The sequence below is a fragment of the Neomonachus schauinslandi genome, unplaced genomic scaffold (genome assembly GCF_002201575.2).
Source record: "Neomonachus schauinslandi unplaced genomic scaffold, ASM220157v2 HiC_scaffold_653, whole genome shotgun sequence".
Taxonomy (NCBI): domain Eukaryota; kingdom Metazoa; phylum Chordata; class Mammalia; order Carnivora; family Phocidae; genus Neomonachus; species Neomonachus schauinslandi.
The window spans coordinates 5,232-24,741 of NW_025409343.1; the positions used below are offsets into that span (position 1 = coordinate 5,232).

General features: G+C 60.5%; 1 protein-coding gene across 1 annotated transcript; it reads left to right on the top strand.

The window, feature by feature from the left end:
* The first annotated feature begins 426 nt into the window (after positions 1-426).
* LOC123323755 (insulin receptor-related protein) lies at positions 427-15,208 on the top strand. The gene is made up of 22 exons (XM_044912233.1): positions 427-509; positions 3,661-4,214; positions 5,575-5,878; positions 5,971-6,113; positions 6,307-6,451; positions 7,578-7,792; positions 8,041-8,167; positions 9,489-9,727; positions 10,126-10,293; positions 10,385-10,580; positions 10,705-10,746; positions 10,817-11,037; positions 11,259-11,395; positions 11,480-11,642; positions 11,832-11,937; positions 12,574-12,626; positions 12,810-13,039; positions 13,525-13,635; positions 13,769-13,928; positions 14,229-14,358; positions 14,477-14,611; positions 14,896-15,208. The coding sequence occupies exons 1-22, from the start codon at positions 427-429 to the stop codon at positions 15,134-15,136; spliced, it is 3,903 nt and encodes a 1,300-aa protein (XP_044768168.1). The 3' UTR covers positions 15,137-15,208.
* Positions 15,209-19,510: the final 4,302 nt, after the last annotated feature.

Below are 19,510 nucleotides of genomic sequence, written 5' to 3' on the forward strand. Positions count from 1 at the left end.
CGAGGATCCGGGCCGCTCTCCCCCGCGAGGCCGCGCGGCTCTCCAGGGCGGGCTCCCCAGGCTTCTCTTCGGCGCTTGCTCGGGGTTGGCAGGCCTCCTGGACCGCCTTTTGCTCGGCACCCTGCGTGCCTTTCTCCCTCTGGAGGCCTCTCCAGGTGGGCTCTGTTGCAGGCTGCATCGCTGTCCTCATCTGTCTGTCTCTGGGTTCAGACTGAGTCTCTGTCCCCAGCTGCCTGTGGCTGTCTTTGCGTCTCTAGCTCTCATTCGTCTCCTGCTATCTCTGTATGGGATTCCCCCTCGGCGCCCCCCGCCCCTCCCCTCCCCCCTGAAGCCTGCGTCTCCGTGTCCCTTAGGGCCTTCCAGTCCCTTCTCCTCCCCGGAGCCATCTGCAGAAGCCAGGACTGGGCACAAGGCAGGGCTGGGACGATGGCAGTACCCAGGCTGTGCGGGTGGGTAGCACGCCTGCTCGTGATCCTCCTCTCCTTGGGATTTGGCCTGGACACACTAGAGGGGGAGGCCCCCGACACTGTCTCCTGGGGCCCCCTCTCCCCCCCCCCCCCACCCCCCCCCCCCCCCAGCCAGCTGGGAAGCCAAACAACTGAGTCTCCAGCTAGAACATATGTGTTTACCTACTGCAACATGAAGACTGAGGTTAGCTCTCAGAAGGACTTCCCACCAGCAAGGGCAGTTAGTTCCCACATAAGCGTGGTTTCCTCTTAGTTCCCTGGGATGTGAGAAGGACCTTGAAACAGAGGGATGAAGAGATGTCCTCCATTCCCACTTGTGAAACCCTGATCCCAGCAAGCCTGAATGAGAATGGCATGAGGGGGAGAGTCTTAGGGGTCATTTCCAGGGCCACTGAATTCGACGGGCACAGGGATGGGATGGGTAGCTCAGAACTGGGCACCACGAAGTAACTGAACCCATTGTGCAGACAAGGAACTGAGGCTCAGAGGATTGGGACGGAAAGCTGGCCCGGGGCCTTGGGCACTGGCCCCTGGGCCTTGTCTCGTGACCCCCATACTTAGGGCCGATCCACTGGGGTGGGAGCTGCCTTTCGCTAGTGCTCTGGGCCAGATACTTCCCCTGTGCAGATCTGGGAGAGGAGGACTGTATAGAGCAGATGGCCCTCGTGGGGTGCGGGGAGCTGAGCCGGCAAGATTCAAAAGGGGAAGGATTAAGAGCATGCCCTTCCCCAATTCCACGATCCCCTTCCGGACTGAGGCAGCTCAGGGGTCCAGTGCTCTGTGCCACCTGAGGGGTCCTGTGAGGCCCTCAGACTGAGGGCTTCCAGGAGCAGGCCAGAGACAGAGGAAAGCTGCAAATGGGTTGGGGTAGGGGGTCCCCTGAAGAGCGCCAGTCAGGAAGGCATTGCAGGCAAGGAAGAGCCCCTCCCCCTCCTCTCCTCCACTGCTGTGCCAGGATGCCAGCCAGGAGCACGGTTGTCAGGTGGGGAGCACGTCCCCGGGAGGGAGTGGGTGGGGGGTGGCGTTTGGTTGTTTGGTCACAGCGACCCAGATGTCCCATTCCCAGGGCAGCTCTGCACAGGGAGGGCCATGTCCTGAGGCGAGGCAGGTAGGGGTTAATCTGTGAAGGTCGTGGATTTGTTTTTCCAAATGACTCCCATCAGGGGAGCCCTAGAGAGGCAGGGGCATGATGGGAAGTGGCATGTGGGCTCCTTGCAGGCCCTGATTGGCCTTTGCCTGGAGGGCTAGAAGTGTTTTCTCATTCTGTCTTTCTCTTTGTGTGTGTGTGTGAGTGTGTACCTGCGTATGCTCACACACACACACACAGTAACTGGGCAGAGCCGAGCACAGGGACCATCAACAACAGCAAGGAGAAGGTGTGATGTAAGCCCCAGGGAGCCGCCCCCTTCTCAGCAGGGCCTGGGCCGGGGTCTGTGGGAGAGTGCCCAGAGCCAGGCAGGAAGTGAGGGAACAGAAGCCAGACAGCCCAGCAGGCTCGAGTGGCCAGCTAAAGAATCAGACTTGCGTCTCCTGCCATGGAAGGAAGGTATCCCCAGGAGCAAAGTGAGAGCGCACGGACCAAGTACCCAGCCCACTCGGGGGACTGGTCCTAGGTGCCTCGGGAAGAGAAAGGAAAGTGGGCCTGGGGCCTGGGTCAGAAGAAGCCAGACACACCCCGGTCCCCAGGAGAGGAGTGGACTTGAGAACCAAATGTCCATCAATTCAAACCATGGTCCCAGGGCCTGGTGGCTCCAGTCCTGAACTGAGCACCATGGAGGGACGAGGTGCTGACCAACAAGGGCCCCACCCTCAGGAGGTCCCCTCCCTGGAGGGTGACAAAAACGTAGAAGGCGGTTGTGGGTGCTCGGGCAGGTGCTGCCCAGCCTGATGGGGAAGTGATTGACGCAGATCAGAGGACTGGGGGAGGTGGGCTTGACCTGCAGTTGGTTTGTGGGACAAGAGCTGAGCTTGTGACCAGGCTGAGGAACCCCTCTGAGGCTGGAGGTATTCGTGTGGGCCTGTGTATCAACACCCTGCCATGTCAGGCTGAGGAATTCAAGTTTGAACTTCCGGCAATGGGGAGCCATGGAACATCCCTTCGAGGGTAAAGCAATGCGGGGACCAGACATCGAGCGCCTTTAGACCTGGGAGGGAAGTGGGATGTATGAAACTGTGCTTCTCAGCCGTGGAATTCATTCATTCGTTCATCAGATATTGACTGAGCACCAATTTTGTGCCAGGCACTAGGCCAGGCACCTTGATACAGCAATGAATTACACAATCCCTGCCCTTCCGGAGCTTAGAGTCTAAACAAAATAAATTATATATTAGCCAGTGTTAAGATTTAAGGAGAAAAAGTAAGTAGGAAGGGAGGCAGGGAGTGTTTAAAAGGATGGTCAGGGACGGCCTCATTGAGGAGGGGCCATCTGAGCAGAGACTTACAGGAGGTGAGGGACGATGTAGAGGGAACAGTGTTCTAGCCAGAGGGAACAGAAGGTGCAAAGGCCCCAGGGCAGAAGCTTGGCAGGCTTGTGTGAGGAACAGCAAAAAGTCAGTGTGGCTGAAGAGGAGAAGGAAGGGGATGGGGCCAGAGAGGCCGCAGAGGCCTTGCCAGCTGGGGTAAGGACTGGAGCTTTCAATCAGCGAGAGGGGGCCAGCAGGGGGTTTAAAGCAGTGGAGGAACGGGATCCAACCTGTTTTGAGAAGATCCCTTTGGCTCTCCAGTGCAGAACAGACCAGAAGGGGATCAGGGTGGCAGTGGGGGGACCATCTGGGAGGCCCCTGCAGTTAATCAGGGAGGCAGGGATAGTGCCAGCAGCGAAGGTGGAGACCAGCGGTTGGATATGCTGTAATTTGAAGATCGAGCCCACAGGGTGTGTGGGGAGTGGAGGAAAGGAGTCCAAGAAGACTCTAGATTCGGAGTCTCACTGGGGGGTGGGGGGGTGCAGTGGCAGTCCCCTGAGAAGGGAGGCGGGCTGTGGAGGGAAGCGGAGCTCACATTTGCCGTGCCGGCCCATCTGGTGGAGCCCTTCGAGCTGCCAGGAGCCTCAGAGGCCCAGGGAGGAGGCCACAGCAGAGCCCTGCTCCCTCGCCACGTCCCACTCCCAGAGAGGTGCCCCTCCCCCAAAGCTGCCAGGGCAGGACGGGGTGCCCAGCCCAAGCTGCACTGATGGCCGCTGCGGCCTGTGCCCACAGTGTGCCCCAGCCTGGATATCCGCTCGGAGGTGGCGGAGCTGCGCCGGCTGGAGAACTGCAGCGTGGTGGAGGGCCATCTGCAGATCCTGCTCATGTTCACGGCCACGGGCGAGGACTTCCGAGGCCTCAGCTTCCCACGCCTCACTCAGGTCACTGAGTACCTGCTGCTCTTCCGTGTCTATGGTCTGGAGAGCCTGCGGGACCTCTTCCCCAACCTGGCGGTGGTCCGCGGGGCCCGCCTCTTCCTGGGCTACGCGCTGGTCATCTACGAGATGCCGCACCTGCGGGACGTGGGGCTGCCAGTGCTGGGGGCCGTGCTGCGCGGGGCCGTGCGGGTGGAGAAGAACCAGGAGCTCTGCCACCTGTCCACCATCGACTGGGGCCTGCTGCAGCCCTCGCCTGGCGCCAACCACATCGTGGGCAACAAGCTGCGTGAGGAGTGTGCCGACGTGTGCCCCGGCGTGCTGGGCGCCACTGGCCAGCCCTGTGCCAGGACCACCTTCAGTGGGCACACCGACTACAGATGCTGGACCTCCAGCCACTGCCAGAGAGGTGGGCACCTGCCCGGAACACCAGGGGGCACAAGGAGGGCAGGGGCGGGCGGGGCTGAGCGGCCACAGGATGGGTCAGAAAAGTTCAGCAACTGAGTTGGCGTAAGGCTGTCAAGGGACGGTGCAGGACAGTCAGGGAGAAGGGACAGGACAGGCGCGAGGTGGGCATGGGAGGGGGGACAGGGCAGGATGTCAGGTGGCCACACAGGAGGACATATGGGGCAGCGGTTAAGTACAAGGCCAGACGGCCTGGGCTCTGATCTCAGCCGTAGGACTTAATGGTTTGTTTCATGTCGCATATCTGAGCCTGTTCCCTCAGTGAGCTATTCTCTAAGCATTAGAGCGGGTGCCTGAGCCCTGGTGGGAGTTCTAGGTTCCTGATAAAAGTGGTCATAGCAGAGGTGACCCAGGGCAGGCTGGCAGTATTGGGGGGGACTGGGTGGACAAGGAAAGGAGGTGACCGAGGAAGGACAGAACAGGTGCGATCTTCTTTAGGAAATAAGGTACATGGAGAGAGAACAGAAGGAAGGGAGCCGAGCAAAGGGGGGAAGTGATACAAGGAGGGGATGATGCAGGGAGGAAGCAGAAGTTACAGGGAGAAAAGGAAGTTTCCAGAGGCTAGGAGCAGATCAGGTCCCCAACCTGGGGCTCCCTCACCCCAAAGCCTCAGCATCCGAGCAGCAGAGTAACTGGATCCCTTCTGTATCCGCTGGGCCCCACGTCCCCATGCCTCCGTGTTGGCTGTAAATACAGTGGCTGAGCGTCCTCCCTCATGTACAGTATCAACACGCCCTCCCTGCCCCCACCACATGCCCGCTCCCGCAGACGGCCGGCTGCCACCTGCAGGGTCCGCACACCATGAGCCCCCAGCCCCAAACCCGCCCACGGCTGCTGGGGCGGCCCCCTGCCCAGGGCACAGAGCTGAAGAGGGTGGAGGTCTGGGCAGGTGAGATGACCAGGGGTGCCCCCTGCTCACACACACTCCCAGGCCCACCGGCCCCAGGCCTCACTGCCCAGTAGAAGCTGGCTGGTTCCCTCTGGCACCATGCCCAGTGATGATCTGAGCACTGGGCCCGGACAGGACAGCAGGCTGGGGAGAAGCAGCCCTGGTGGACAAGGTCACCGCTCTGTCCTGAGCTCTGAACCCTGACCAGGCGCCGTGGGATATGGGAAGCCACAGAGAGGGGCCGTGGTCCTTGTCCTCACGAGCCCCATCTGGGGAAAAGCGAGCCAGCAGCCCTGTCATCTGCACTGGAGGAATTTGGATGCTCTCTAAGTGTTATCCCTTAGATAAGGGGGACGGGGGGGGGCGTGGCGCCAGGACCGGCAGGGGGAGGCCTAACTCAGCACTCTGTCCACAGTGTGTCCCTGTCCCCACGGGCTGGCCTGCACAGCTGGGGGTGAGTGCTGCCACTCCGAATGCCTGGGGGGCTGCAGCCGGCCGGAAGACCCCCGGGCCTGCGTGGCCTGCCGCCACCTCTACTTCCAGGGCGCCTGCCACCGGGCCTGCCCTCCGGGCACCTACCAGCATGAGGCCTGGCGCTGCGTCACGGCAGAGCGCTGTGGCAGCCTGCGCTCTGTGCCTGGCCGCGCCTCCACCTTCGGCATCCACGAGGGCAGCTGCCTGGCCCAGTGCCCCCCGGGCTTCACCCGCAATGGCAGCAGGTGAGTGTAGGGGGGTGGGGGTGCTCTTGGATCAGTGAGGGGGTCCCCACTGGTCCAGGGCTCATTCCACACCCTCCACTTGCCCCTGCTAGCATATTCTGCCACAAGTGTGAGGGGCTGTGCCCCAAAGAGTGCAAGGTGGGCACCAAGACCATCGACTCCATCCAGGCGGCACAGGACCTGGTGGGCTGCACCCACGTGGAGGGGAGCCTCATCATCAACCTTCGCCAGGGCTGTCAGTACCTTCCTCGGGCCGCACCTCTCCTCCCGGCCATGCCCCTGACAGTGACCCAGCTAAAGCACTGCTTTCCATTAGCCTGGGTCCCGGTCCTGAGGGGCCTCCTCCCTGCACCCCATCAGCACCTCCCCCCACCCCACCCCCTACACTTGCCCTGCCCTGCTCCAGCCCTGGTCTTCCCCGTTTCCAGATAACCTGGAGCTGGGGCTGCAGCACAGCCTGGGGTTGATAGAGACCATCACCGGCTTCCTCAAAATCAAGCACTCCTTTGCCCTCGTGTCCCTGGGCTTTTTCAAGAACCTCAAACTAATCCGGGGGGACGCCATGGTGGATGGGTAAGGGGTCAGAAACAGCCTCTGACCAGCTCCCTCTATCACATCTCCTCCCTAACACTCCCCAAGAAGGGGGGAAGGGCATGGGCTCTGGAACCAGCTCTGCTGCGTACTGTCTGTGTGACACTGGGTAGGTTGCTTAACTTTTCTGGTCCTCGATTTTCTCATCTGAAAAATGGGGTTAATATAATGCTACTTATTTCTTAGGGCTGTTGTGAATCATTACTTATGTTGTTCTGTGTAAAGTACTTAAGACAGCACCTGGAACACAGTATATACTATATAAGTTATGGCGCCGTCAGACTCCACATAGGTTGGCCGCCATTGCTCTCGGATGCTCTCAGCTGCAGAGCAAGACCGCCGGGGTCTGAAACCCATCCCTGCCACCTATCCGTCAAGACCTACCTGTAACATAGCTAGGATTTTTCAAAACACAGAGAATGTTTTGCTTTATTTTATTTTAATTTTTATTTGTTAAAAGATTTTTATTCTTTATTTATTTATTCATGAGAGACAGAGAGAAAGGCAGAGGGAGAAGCAGGCTCCCCGCGGAGCAGGGAGGCCGATGCGGGGCTCGATCCCAGGAGCCTGGGATCATGACCTGAGCCGAAGGCAGACTCTTAACGACTGAGCCACCCAGACACCCCTGTTTTATTTTATTTTATTTTATTTATTTTCAAGAGAGACAGAGAGAGAAAGCACACGAGGGCGCCCGGGCGTGGGAGTTGGGGGGGCAGAGGGAGAGAGAGAGAGAGAGACTCTTTAGCAGGCTTCACACCCCAAGTAGAGCCCGAGAGGGGTTTTGATCTCACCAGCCTGAGACCATGAACTTGAGATCAGGACCTGGAGCCAAAATCAAGAAGACACTCAACCCACTGAGCCACCCAGTCGCCCCCAGAGAATGTTTTAAATTATCATCCAGCCGAGTGGTTTCTCATGTCTCCCCCAAACTACCATGGGCCCCCAGGGGTACCTACACTCCATTGGAGAGGCAGAGCCCCAGGCTGACTGCCCCTCCTCCCCTGTGCCCCCAGCACAGCCCCTCCAGGAGGGACCCATAAGGCACCCGAGTTCCCCACCCCCTGGCCTCCCCCTCCCCTGCAGCGGAAGGTCTCTTGGCCTCCCCCAGGAACTACACTCTGTATGTGCTGGACAACCAGAACCTACAGCAGCTGGGGTCCTGGGTGGCTGCGGGGCTCACCATTCCCGTGGGCAAGATATACTTCGCCTTCAACCCTCGCCTCTGCTTGGAGCACATCTACCGCCTGGAGGAGGTGACCGGCACGCGGGGACGACAAAACAAGGCCGAGATCAACCCCCGCACCAACGGAGACCGCGCCGCCTGTGAGGCCCGACACCACGACCCCAGAGCGACACGCCCCCCAGAAACCCCAGGCGCGCGCACGCACACTGAAACCCACCGGACACGCACCCGGGCGGGAGGGGCGTTTGGCCGGGACAACGCGATAGGTTCTCTTCGGAGGCCGCGTTGGGGGTGGCATCCGCTGGGTCAGGGTGGGGGCTGGGAAGTAGGCGACTCCCGCGGAGGCGAAAGCGGCTGACAGCAGGTGTTGGCCCCTCGCCCCGCCCAGGCCAGACTCGCACCCTGCGCTTCGTGTCCAACGTGACTCAGGCCGACAGCATCTTGCTGCGCTGGGAGCGCTACGAGCCGCTGGAGGCTAGGGACCTGCTCAGCTTCATCGTGTACTACAAGGAGTCGTGAGTGCCGGGGGCGGGGCCAGAGTGGGGCGGGGCGGGGCCAGAGCCCCCGTGGGGCGGGGTCAGACCCGGACAGCCCGCCGATCTGCTCACAAACGCGAATTGGGTGACCGGTGAGGGGTGAGGGGTGAGGGCAGAGCGCCGCGGGACCGCAGGGAGGCAAGAAGCCAGGACCCCCAAGTCTCACTCCCTTGTAGGGCCCACGTCTGGCTCTCCCCTCACTTTATTCACCCTCCGTGCCTCAGTTTCACCTCACCAGTGAAATGGAGAGGACAGTCAGGACTTCTGAGAGACCCGGAGAAGCGCCCCGCTGGGAAGGCTTGGATAATTAAACTTCAATTCACTATGCTAATGTTCTGTACTGACCACATGCTCCTGCCCCAGCAGCGGTTTGGGGAGTACCCACTAATTTGGCCGGTTTTATGCGTTGCTCTGCCAGCATTTCATTAAAGCCTGAGGAAGGGAGGGAGCAGGGACAACCAAGGACGGGCTGCTCTTTTCTTTGGAGAGAGTGTACTGACCATAGCAGGAGGGAGAGTGGTTAGACCACAGGAAGGATTTCTCCAAAAGCATGGCTAGGAATCAAAACTACAATTCTTAGAGGAGAGGTGGGTTCCGGATGGCAGGCTGGGAGGGCAGCCCTTGGGATTACTCCCCCTCTAGAGTAGACAGAAGATGGGAGCCACCTGGCTTGGAAACATTCCTGTGAACTAAAACGGAGAGGTCTTAGTTTCCCACTAGCACAGGACCTGGCCTGGGAGGGAGGAGGGGGAGTCAGTGGTGGGAGGCCGGTTCAAATGGCCAAGGCTCTCCTGGGCCTCAGTGGTAGGTGAAGGTCTCCAGCATGGGGAGCTGGAGAATTTGCTAAATACAGATTCCTGGGCCCCATCCCCATAGATTCTGATTCAGTCCCGGGGAGAACCCGCGAATCTGCCTTTCTAACGAGCTCCCAGGTAATCCTGGTCCATGGACCACATTTTGGGGAGCACTAACATGGGCTGGCAGTGTGCATGGCACCCCCTGCCTGGCTTGTGCAGCTCACAATCCACACCACTGTACCCAGGTGCCTCTGGGCTCAGGAGGTAATCTTAGGGGTCCTTCCGGAAGCTCCCCTAGCATCACGGCCTCGCAGGCTGGCTGTGGCTGTGCTGGCTCAATCCCAGCTCTGAGCAGACCCACCCAGTGAATGCTCCCTGGGAAGACATCCCAGGATGTCTTCATGCATACTGGAAGAAGAACGACAATCACAGTGTTAGGGTGGTTCTAGAAACCGGGGTGGGGCTGAGCCGCCCCTCAGCTCTAGGGATGATGGGATGTTCAGCCCATTCCAGAATGCCACAGAGCACATAGGTCCAGATGCCTGTGGGACCCAGAGCTGGAACCTGCTGGATGTGGAGCTGCCCTTAAGCCGCACCCAGGACCCTGGGGTGACTCTAGCGCCCCTCAAGCCCTGGACACAGTATGCAGTGTTTGTGCGGGCCATCACACTGACCACTGCTGAGGACAGCCCCCACCAAGGAGCCCAGAGCCCCATCGTCTACCTCCGAACCCTGCCTGCGGGTAGGCTGAAGACCTTGAAGGGGGTGGGAGCTAGATGTCTGAGTCCTAATGGGAATGAGGGAACCCAGGCATCGGAAATAGAGAAGCTGGGTCGCTCAACACCAGGCCCCTAGAGACTGGGAAGCCAGAATTTTGAGTCCTAGAAAGAACAGAGGGCATTGGCCTAGGGTCCTAGGGAGGCTGTGGGTGGGAGAGTGCAGGGGGAATACTTGAGCCAACTTAAGGGCCTTCCAGGGACATGGGAAGGCCAGGATTCTGAGTTCCAGGAAGAGGAGGTTGAGGGTCATGGATTCCTTGGGAGAATGCGAGGGGCTTGGACCCCAGAGACGGGTCATTACCAGACAGTACTAGAAAGGGGGATCCACGGCGCCTCAGTCGTACCTTACTTGCGCCCCCAGCGCCCACGGTGCCCCAGGACGTCATTTCCACGTCCAATTCCTCGTCCCACCTGCTGGTGCGCTGGAAGCCACCTACTCAGCGCAACGGGAACATCACCTACTACCTGGTGCTGTGGCAGCGTCTGGCGGAGGACGGCGACCTCTATCTCAACGACTACTGCCACCGCGGTGCGCAGGGCAGCGGCGCAGGCCGGAGGGTCGGGGCGGCGGGGCCCGGGCGCGGTCCGTCTGACTGCGTTTTTTCCCCGCTCTGCGCCAGGCTTGCGGCTGCCCACCAGCAACAACGACCCCCGCTTCGACCGCGAAGACGGGGAACTGGAAGCCGAGATGGAGCCCGGCTGCTGCCCTTGCCAGCAGCCCCCTCCCGGGCAGGTCCTGCCACCGCTGGAGGCGCAAGAGGCCTCGTTCCAGAAGAAGTTCGAAAACTTTCTGCACAACGCCATCACCATCCCTAAGTGCGGCCCGAGCTGGGGGCGGGGCGGGCCTGGTGGGCGGGGCCGGGGAGGGGCGGGTCTCGCTGGGCCGGGCGGGGGGTGGGGGGCGGGCCGGGCCTAACGCGGCCCTCCCCGGTCTCCCCAGATCCCCCTGGAAGGTGACGTCCATCAATAGGAGCCCTCAAAGGTGAGCCGGGCGGGACTGAGGGGCGGGGGTCCCGGGGCGCGGCCGCGGCTCTGACTCGCGCACTCCCCAGAGACTCGGGGAGGCACCGCCGGGCCGCCGGGGCCCTCCGGCTTGGGGGGAACAGCTCGGATTTCGAGATCCAGGAGGACAAAGTGCCCCGGGAGCGCGCAGTGTTGAGTGGCCTGCGCCACTTCACGGAATATCGGATCGACATCCATGCCTGCAACCACGCGGCGCACACCGTGGGCTGCAGTGCGGCCACCTTCGTCTTTGCGCGCACCATGCCCCACAGTAGGTGACCCCCCCAGCCCCCGACCCCAAGGACTCTACCCAATTAGTGCTCCAACTAACGAGTTCGACGTCCCCATAACTCCAGGGCCTCGCTCGGCTCACCCCTCCCAGTCCCCATAAGCCCCGAGCTTCCCGTACCCTCCGAGGTGAGCCCCCTTGAGCTTGAACGTGAAGCTGAGAGGAAATGCTGGGGCTGGGCTGCCTGATGCCGTCTCCCGTAGGAGAAGCCGATGGTATCCCAGGGAAGGTGGCCTGGGAGGCAGCCAGCAAAGGCAGTGTCCTCCTGCGCTGGCTGGAACCCCCGGACCCCAACGGACTCATCCTCAAGTACGAAATCAAGTACCGCCGCTTGGGAGAGGTAGGAACCCCGGGGGACCCCCAAACCTGGACCCAAATAGTGCCTCCATCCTCTTCCCAGCCAGCTGTTCCGTCTTGCCCTCAGGAGGCCACAGTGCTGTGTGTGTCTCGCCTGCGATATGCCAAGTTTGGGGGTGTCCAGCTGGCCCTGCTACCCCCTGGAAACTACTCTGCCAGAGTTCGGGCAACCTCGCTGGCTGGCAATGGCTCTTGGACGGAGAGCATCGCTTTCTACGTCCCCGGCCCAGGTAGACTCGGCCTCGGTCCCAGAGCTGCACTCCCCACAGCCCAGCTGGGTGCCCAGCCAAATCTCCTGTGGTGGCCACTCCACCCCGCTCCTCCCCCTGTTCTCACTTCCCATGGTGAAAACAGAAGTGTCCTCTACCCTCTGACTTCTCCATCTTTGACCCTACCATCTGCTGCCCTCTGACCACCAGAGGAGGAAGACTCCGGGGGGCTGCACGTCCTTCTCACTGTCACCCCCGTGGGGCTCATGCTGCTCATCATTCTTGCTGCCCTCGGTTTCTTCTACGGCAGGAAGAGGTGACGATGCTGAGTCATACCGGTTCCCACCCCCCTTCTCGTCCCCCCCCCCCCCCCACAGCCCTCATCACAAGGTCGGTGCCGCTGGAGGGTGGTAGGTGAGACAGCAAGAGGACGTTCCTTAGAAGCAATAACTCATCCCCCCGAGGGCAGCATGGAGGAGACACACCTTTCAGTCTGAGGGACCAACTTTCCCTGACCTTACCAGTGAAAGTCTTGCCTCCTGGGACTCCCCAGTCTGGGCGCACTGGGACTGTTGGTCACCGCGTTCTCAGCCAATAAAGCAGGGGAAGAGACAGAGACCTCACCATGTGCCCTGGGATGGTTGGTGCCAGATGCCCCTGGGGCTGAACACAAGAGGGAAATGGGGGCAGGACTTTGATTAGCTGACTTCTAAGGACTACCTAAGGAGGCAGGAGCCCCCCTCCTCCTGTGCTCCCTATTCCCAGCCTGTCAGATCCCAGACCCCAGGACTAGGACCAAGGCCAGCTTGGAAAGTGTGTAGGGCTCCCCAGGGACACCCTGATCAGGGACGGGAGGGGGTGTGGTCAGTAACTTCCCTCCTTCTTGTCCTCTGACATTGTTCCTTCCTTCCTGAGGACATTTGTGGCCTGACCCCCTCCCCTCCCATTGCAGAAACAGCACCCTGTATGCCTCCGTGAATCCGGAGTACTTCAGCGCCTCTGATAGTAGGTCTGGGAGCGGGTGGACAGGTGTGTGGGACAGGGAGACAGGAGGGGAGGAGAGGCACGCTGGAGGAGACATTCTTGGAGAGGCAGCCTTGGAACCCGAGCCCTTCTGAAGAGGCGAGAAGCGGGTGGGGGCGTGGCAGAGAGCAGTGTTCTTGCCTTGTGACCCCCACCTCTTCTCAGTGTACATCCCTGATGAGTGGGAGGTGCCTCGGGAGCAGATCTCCATAATCCGGGAACTGGGCCAGGGCTCCTTCGGGATGGTATACGAGGGACTGGCACAGGGACTAGAGGCTGGAGAGGAGTCCACACCCGTGGCCCTGAAGACTGTGAATGAGCTGGCCAGCCCACGAGAACGCATTGAGTTTCTCAAGGAAGCTTCTGTCATGAAGGCATTCAAGTGTCACCATGTGGTAAGGGAGGATCAGGGATGTTGCCAGGGTAGAGTCATAATTACAGTGACAATCATATGATAAGAAGGATAGGGTCAAGGACGAGGTCAGGCCACCATCAAGGTCAGGGTTGGGACTGAGGTAAAAGTCATGGTTAGGGTTAGAGTCAAAACCAGGTCACGGTGGGGCCATGGTAGAATCATGGTTAGGGCTGAGATCAGTCATGGATGGGGGTCAGTATTGAGTGTCCAGATCATTGTTAGGATCATGATTGGGATCAAGGTCAGAACTGGGTGAATCATGAAGATTGGAATGATAGTTATGGGTTAGGGTCATGGGTTAGGGTCAGGGTCATTGTTAGATTAGAATTAGGGTTATGGTCATGGTTGGGTTTAGGGTCAGGGTTGGTGTCAGGGTCAGGTGGTGGTCACAGCAGGTCAACATTTTGGCCAGGTGAGTCAAGGGGACCTGGGTGGACCTGCAACCAGGCTCTTTGTCCATCCCAGGTACGTCTCCTAGGTGTGGTGTCTCAGGGCCAGCCAACTCTGGTCATCATGGAGTTAATGACCCGGGGGGACCTCAAGAGTCATCTTCGATCTCTGCGGCCTGAGGCAGAGGTAGAGACCAGGAAGACCCTGGGCCAAGGGGCTGGGGAGTTAGAGAAGACTTGGGCACAGTTGTGGGGGGGATCCTTGGGCAGGAGTCCAACCTCTAGGTTCCTTCTTCACCAGCCCCCTCTCTTGGCTCTAGAACAACCCGGGGCTCCCACGGCCAGCGCTGGGAGATATGATCCAGATGGCTGGTGAGATTGCAGATGGCATGGCCTACCTTGCCGCCAACAAATTTGTGCATCGAGATCTGGCGGCCCGGAACTGCATGGTGTCCCAGGACTTCACAGTCAAGATCGGGGGTACAGAGGGTGCTGGGCGGGTGTGGGGCAGCCTGAGGAGTAGAGGGACTCCCCAAGCTAGGCTAGGAGACTGAGGTCCGGCCAACAGCTCTGTCCCCGACAGCTGCCCCCCTCTGGATCTCAGGCTCCTCATCCAAGGCCACAGGGGTTGGGGCAGGATGATCTCTGAGGTTCTTTGAGCCCTCAAGTTCCAGAATTCTTGGAGGCTATGGAGCGGGAGAGGGCTGGGAGAGATATCTTTGGGGCGGGGGCTGGCGTGTGGTTCTGCTGCCCCCATACCCGTTCACCCTCACTTTCCAGACTTCGGGATGACTCGAGACGTGTATGAGACAGACTATTACCGCAAGGGTGGGAAGGGGCTGCTGCCCGTGCGCTGGATGGCCCCCGAGTCCCTCAAAGATGGAATCTTCACGACGCACTCGGATGTCTGGTGGGGCCTAGCTGGAGCAGAGGGCTCAGGGCATGTGGAGGTGGGGTCTGGGGTGAGGCCTGGGTGTGCTGAGCAGCATGCAAGGTGCTGGGCTCAGGCCCTTCTGCGTATCCTCCAGGTCCTTTGGTGTGGTGCTCTGGGAGATCGCGACCTTGGCCGAACAGCCCTACCAGGGCTTATCCAATGAGCAGGTGCTCAAGTTTGTCATGGATGGTGGGGTTCTGGAGGAGCTGGAGAGCTGTCCCCTTCAGTTGTAAGTCACCCCCCGCCCTTTCCTCACCCTTGTTCTGTCTACCCTGCCCTGCCCCCACGATTCTGGCCTGCCTCCTCTGATGCTCTCATATGCACTGGTCTCCAGCTCTGAGCCTTCCCCACTCCAACCCTGCTGACTCCCCCGTGGCCCTCCCAGATGTGGCCCCCCACTACCCCCATTACACCAGCTGCCCTCTCATGCTGCCCCCGCCCCACCAGGCAGGAGTAGCCCCCCACGATCCCCGTTGCACCAGCTGGCCTCTCACGCTGCCCCCGCCCCACCAGGCAGGAGCTGATGAGCCTCTGCTGGCAGCAGAACCCACGTCTGCGGCCCACCTTCACCTGCATCCTGGACAGCATTCGGGGGGAGCTGCGGCCCTCCTTCCGCCTCTTTTCCTTCTACTATAGCCCGGAGTGCCGGGGAGCCCAGGGGGCCCTGCTGCCTGATGCCAGACCCAACTCCCTACCCACCCCAGAAGGAGCTTCCTCAGACTACAGCCTCCAAAATGGGGGTCCACGGCACTGAGGGGCAGCCTATTCCCTGGATGCCTGGCAGAGAGGAAGGGTCCTGACCTTTGCGGCCGTGAAGTGTGCAGACATTCACACCCCATCCCGTTTTCAGAAAGGCCAGGGGGTGCCCAGGCTGGGCCAGGGAGCGAGAGAGGAAAGATGGGGTGGGAGGGGTCAGAGAGGACTCGTTGTCAGGAAGATTTTCTCAGGAGTCTTCATTCTCCATGAGAAAGTGAGCAAGGTCACAGCAGGAGGAGTGGACGAGGGGTCCAGGCCCTCAGAGTGGGGGCCCTACTCAGACTGGGAAGAGGGGCTCACCCACTCGGAAGGCGGGGTCCGGAGAACCCACCCTCAGCTCTGGGTCTCCTGTGGACACGTGGGGCCGTCAACACACTCGAAGCCAGGAGAGCACGCAGCCTCAGGCCTGGAAGCCCTTCTGTCCATGTCTGGGATGCTGGGGATGGGGTGTCCACACCCCTGCCCTTAGCATGGTGTCTCACCACCCCCCTCTGCCCCATGCATCAGGTGGTGTGGGGAGAACACAGAGACCTGGGTGAGCACGGGTCCAGTCTGACCCGCAGCCTGCCTCACCCCTTCCCCTCCTTTGCCATACCCAGGAACCCCCAAGGTTGGTGCTCCTCCTTCCTCCTCCCCAGGCAGATCCCTTGGTGTAGCTTCACCCCTTCTCCCAGGCCCCTCCCCTCGACCTCCCGCCTACCCTCGGATGATTAGGGCTGTAAGAGCCTTGCTTCCTCCCTGCCCTGGCTCCTGCCCCCACCCCTGCCTCTCCCGGGAGGGCTGGAAAACATACAATAAAGGCTGTTGTGCCGTGGTCCCGGGCAGCCCATCATCTCTCCATCTATACGGTGTTAACACAGACTGGGCTTCCTCCCTCCTCCCTGGGGACCTGATGCGGTGACCCTGAGGCGGGGATACAGGATAAGTACGGGGCCGTCAGACCGCACCTCCGCCAGGACCTGGACCGCCAAGGTGCCCAGGCGGTGGAGCAGGACAACCCCGCTGTTTTCTGCTGCTCAGGCGGCCGCCCGCGGTGGAGACCGGCAGGGAAGCTCTGCACGGGGCCCGTCCCCACCCTCATCTCTGGGTGGCCCCTCGCCTTTCGGGCACGTAGGACAGACGCAGTGGGCAGAACGGGCGGGGGAGGGGCCCCGATGACCAGTCCGCGCTGGATTACCCCCCCCCTCCCCCCAGCCAGGCAGGGACGCGCATCAGAGCAGAGTCTGCGTGTCTGGCTCCCTTGGATGAGCGGAGCGGAGATGCCCCGGAGGCATGCTGCAGGAGCGCGGCGGAGTCCATTTGCAGGCTCTTATGCCAAGGCCGTCAGGGCATTTGAGGGGAAGAGCTGCAGATAAAGGACTTAAACCTTGGTGAGGTGGATGGCGGCGGAAGGGGCTGGCGGCGCTCCCCATTCTGTACCAGCCCCTCCTGCATCCAGCCGTGGGGCCGTGGTTCCCACGCCGCCACGCGCGGCCACACACGCGGAGCCTGGGGAGAGTCTTGTGAGACCGTCTCTGCGATAGCGTTTACAACTCCTGCACCCTGCCCTGGCAGGGCCAGGGTGGGCGGCAAGGACCCCCTGTCCCGCTGGACCCCTGCAGGGATCCTGCCGGTCCCTGGTGGCTGAAGCAACAGTGACCCCTAATGGTTTCTGGTGGAACCACAGCTTAGGGAGCCGGGAGTGCGGGAGGTTCTCTCCCCTGGGGCGCTGGTCTCTGACGGCCTCCTGCAGCCTAGAAGGGAGGGACGCTCCACGCAGGAGCCCCAGGGGGAGACCCGCACCCTCACACAAAGCACACAGGCCCAGACAGCAGCAGGGGGGTCAAGCCCTCTCCCCGCCACCCATACACCTAACCTGCACAGCGCTGGATACTGCCTGCCCTACAGGTGTGGTCGTCGGGATGTGGACCGGCTGAAGGAAGGGATTGAAAGTTGAAGAAGAGAGGGCTTCAGAAGAACGCTGTGCTTTATTCCAAAGATGAGCAGGTGGTGGCCCTTGATGAGCCTGTGGGAGCACGGCCAGAGGGAGGCTCTTGGTGAGCCCCTGGGAGCACGGTCAGAGGAAGACTCTTAATGAGCCTGTGGGAGCACGGCCAGAGGGAGGCTCTTGGTGAGCCCCTGGGAGCACGGTCAGAGGGAGGCTCTTGATGAGCCCCTGGGAGCACGGTCAGAGGGAGGCTCTTGGTGAGCCCCTGGGAGCACGGTCAGAGGGAGACTCTTAATGAGCCTGTGGGAGCACGGTCAGAGGGAGGCTCTTGATGAGCCCCTGGGCGCATGGTCAGGAGCTTGAGAACAAGTCTTCAGTTACCCCTGATGCCCGACAGAAGCAGGGATCTCAAAGGGGCTGCACAGCAAAGCGTTCCAACATCCCTGCTGTGGCCGTGGGACGGAGGGTTTCAGAGTGGGTGTGGTGAGGAGCGAGGGGAGCACCCCACCCTAACTCAGGGGTATTTGCCCTTCTCCAAAGCCAGGAGACTGGCCCCCGGCCCAGAATTGTGGCTGACAGTAGATATTGTAGTAATCTTGGCCCCCAGCATTGGATATTGGATGTTCCCTGATTCGGTTCCTGGGAAAGCAGGACATCTGAGCAGTTTGGCTTCTTGGACTGAGCAGGCCAGGAGCCACTCTCCCCACCTGCATCGTTCCCACCACAGCACGGGAGAAAAGGGATGGGGGCCCTGGGAAGAAGCAAGTGCTGGGGAGGAGTAGAAGGGAGGCTCTCCCAGCACAAAGATGGTGATTGAAATCCTAGGAGAAAGGAGGGGCTCATTTGGGGGCACAAGATATTCTTTCCTGCCTCTCTCCCCACCAACACCCCCCAGCAGCTGCAGCTCTGAACCACCAAGGCCTCCTCAGATGTCAGGATGGGAAAGGATGGGTGCTGGGAGGTGGTGAGGGAAGAGACACAGGCAGGCAGGGGACAGGAGCCCAGAACCTGTCTCTGAGCACGGTAGAAGCTTAGAGGCTACCCCCTGACCTCTTTCCTCCCCTTTCCACTTGTGAGCAGCAACAGGGACACTTTCTGCTTGGTCGCTCCCAGAGTTGAAGGGGCAGAGGGCCTCTCGGGTCCCTACCCTCTCGGGCAGTGTCACACTACTCCTTGGGCAGAACTGCCAGAGGGGGAGGTGGGCAGAGGTGCAGGGAGAGGGGGCGGATGGAGGGCGCACAGAAGACTAGGGAAGAAATCCTGAGACTATGAAGAAGGACCCTCAAGAAACTGAGACAGGGCCTCTTCCTCTCTGGGAGGCTGAGGAAGGAGAGAGTGCGCACAAAATGTCGTGCAGCCTGGTCAGACAAGACGGGGAGCTGGAGGGGAGGGGTGCAGCCAACCTCGCCCCTGACGCAGGACAAAAGAAGGTGGGGTTGTGAGAGACTGGGGGGCGCACAGGAGTCACGGTGGCCCCTCTTGGAAGCAGCCTTACCTAAGGGAGAGCCCCCAGCGAAGGAAGGTCAAGGGCTGAAATCAAATCATGAACGCCAAGCACTCCGTGAGCGGGAGAGCCCTGCGCCAATGACCCTCGCCGTCCTGTTGCAGTACCGCTTCAAAGTTGCTGCAGAAGCACATTGAGTGCCAAGAGTGGCCACGATGAGCTGCAGAGTGAAAAGCCCAGGCGACAAACTATACGAATGCCATGTCTTGCATTTCCATGTACAAACTCAGAAAAATATCTGGAAGTGTGCATGTACAGCTGGGAGATGGGGTTGTGCAGGGCACCTCTTCTTTCTGCTTCTCTGTATCAAGCAGTTTCCTTTTAAGAGGAGCCTCCGGGCCCTGGGGGCTGAGGTCCAAGGCTCGGGATGGGTGAGGTCAGACCTGCAGACCCCCGTTCACCCTCTGTCTACTTGCTTGGGCGTCACAACATCTGACCCATATATGGTCTCCACGAACATTGTTTCCTCCATGGTCTGGGTGGGGCCAAGGTCGGTTCTCATGAATTTGTGATTGATAGCATGCTTCTGTAACCGCATGGTGTCTTCTACTTGGAAAGATATAAAATGGGTGGGAGATGGAGAAAAGCAGACACTTCTCAGAGATGCTGGTCAAGTCTGGGCCAATGGCCCCTCCGCTCGCAGTGTCTTCGGGACTACGAAAACTGAGGGCAACTTCCCTCCTCAACCCGACTGGATCACCCTCCACCTGGTTTCCCATGCTCCTTCACCAGGCAGACCCCACCGTACCTTCCCCTCCGTGGCTTCCCACACCCTGCCCAACCTCTCCTCCCAGGCTGAGTGTGGGCCACCACACCCCTTGGGCCCGCCCGAACCTTCTTCCCCACTGGGCTCCCACCCTCCTCTCTTTCCCAGCCTGGAAATACCCACGGGGTGGGGGGGGCGGTGTGTGTGAATCCTTCCCCACTTACTCAGAAGAGCA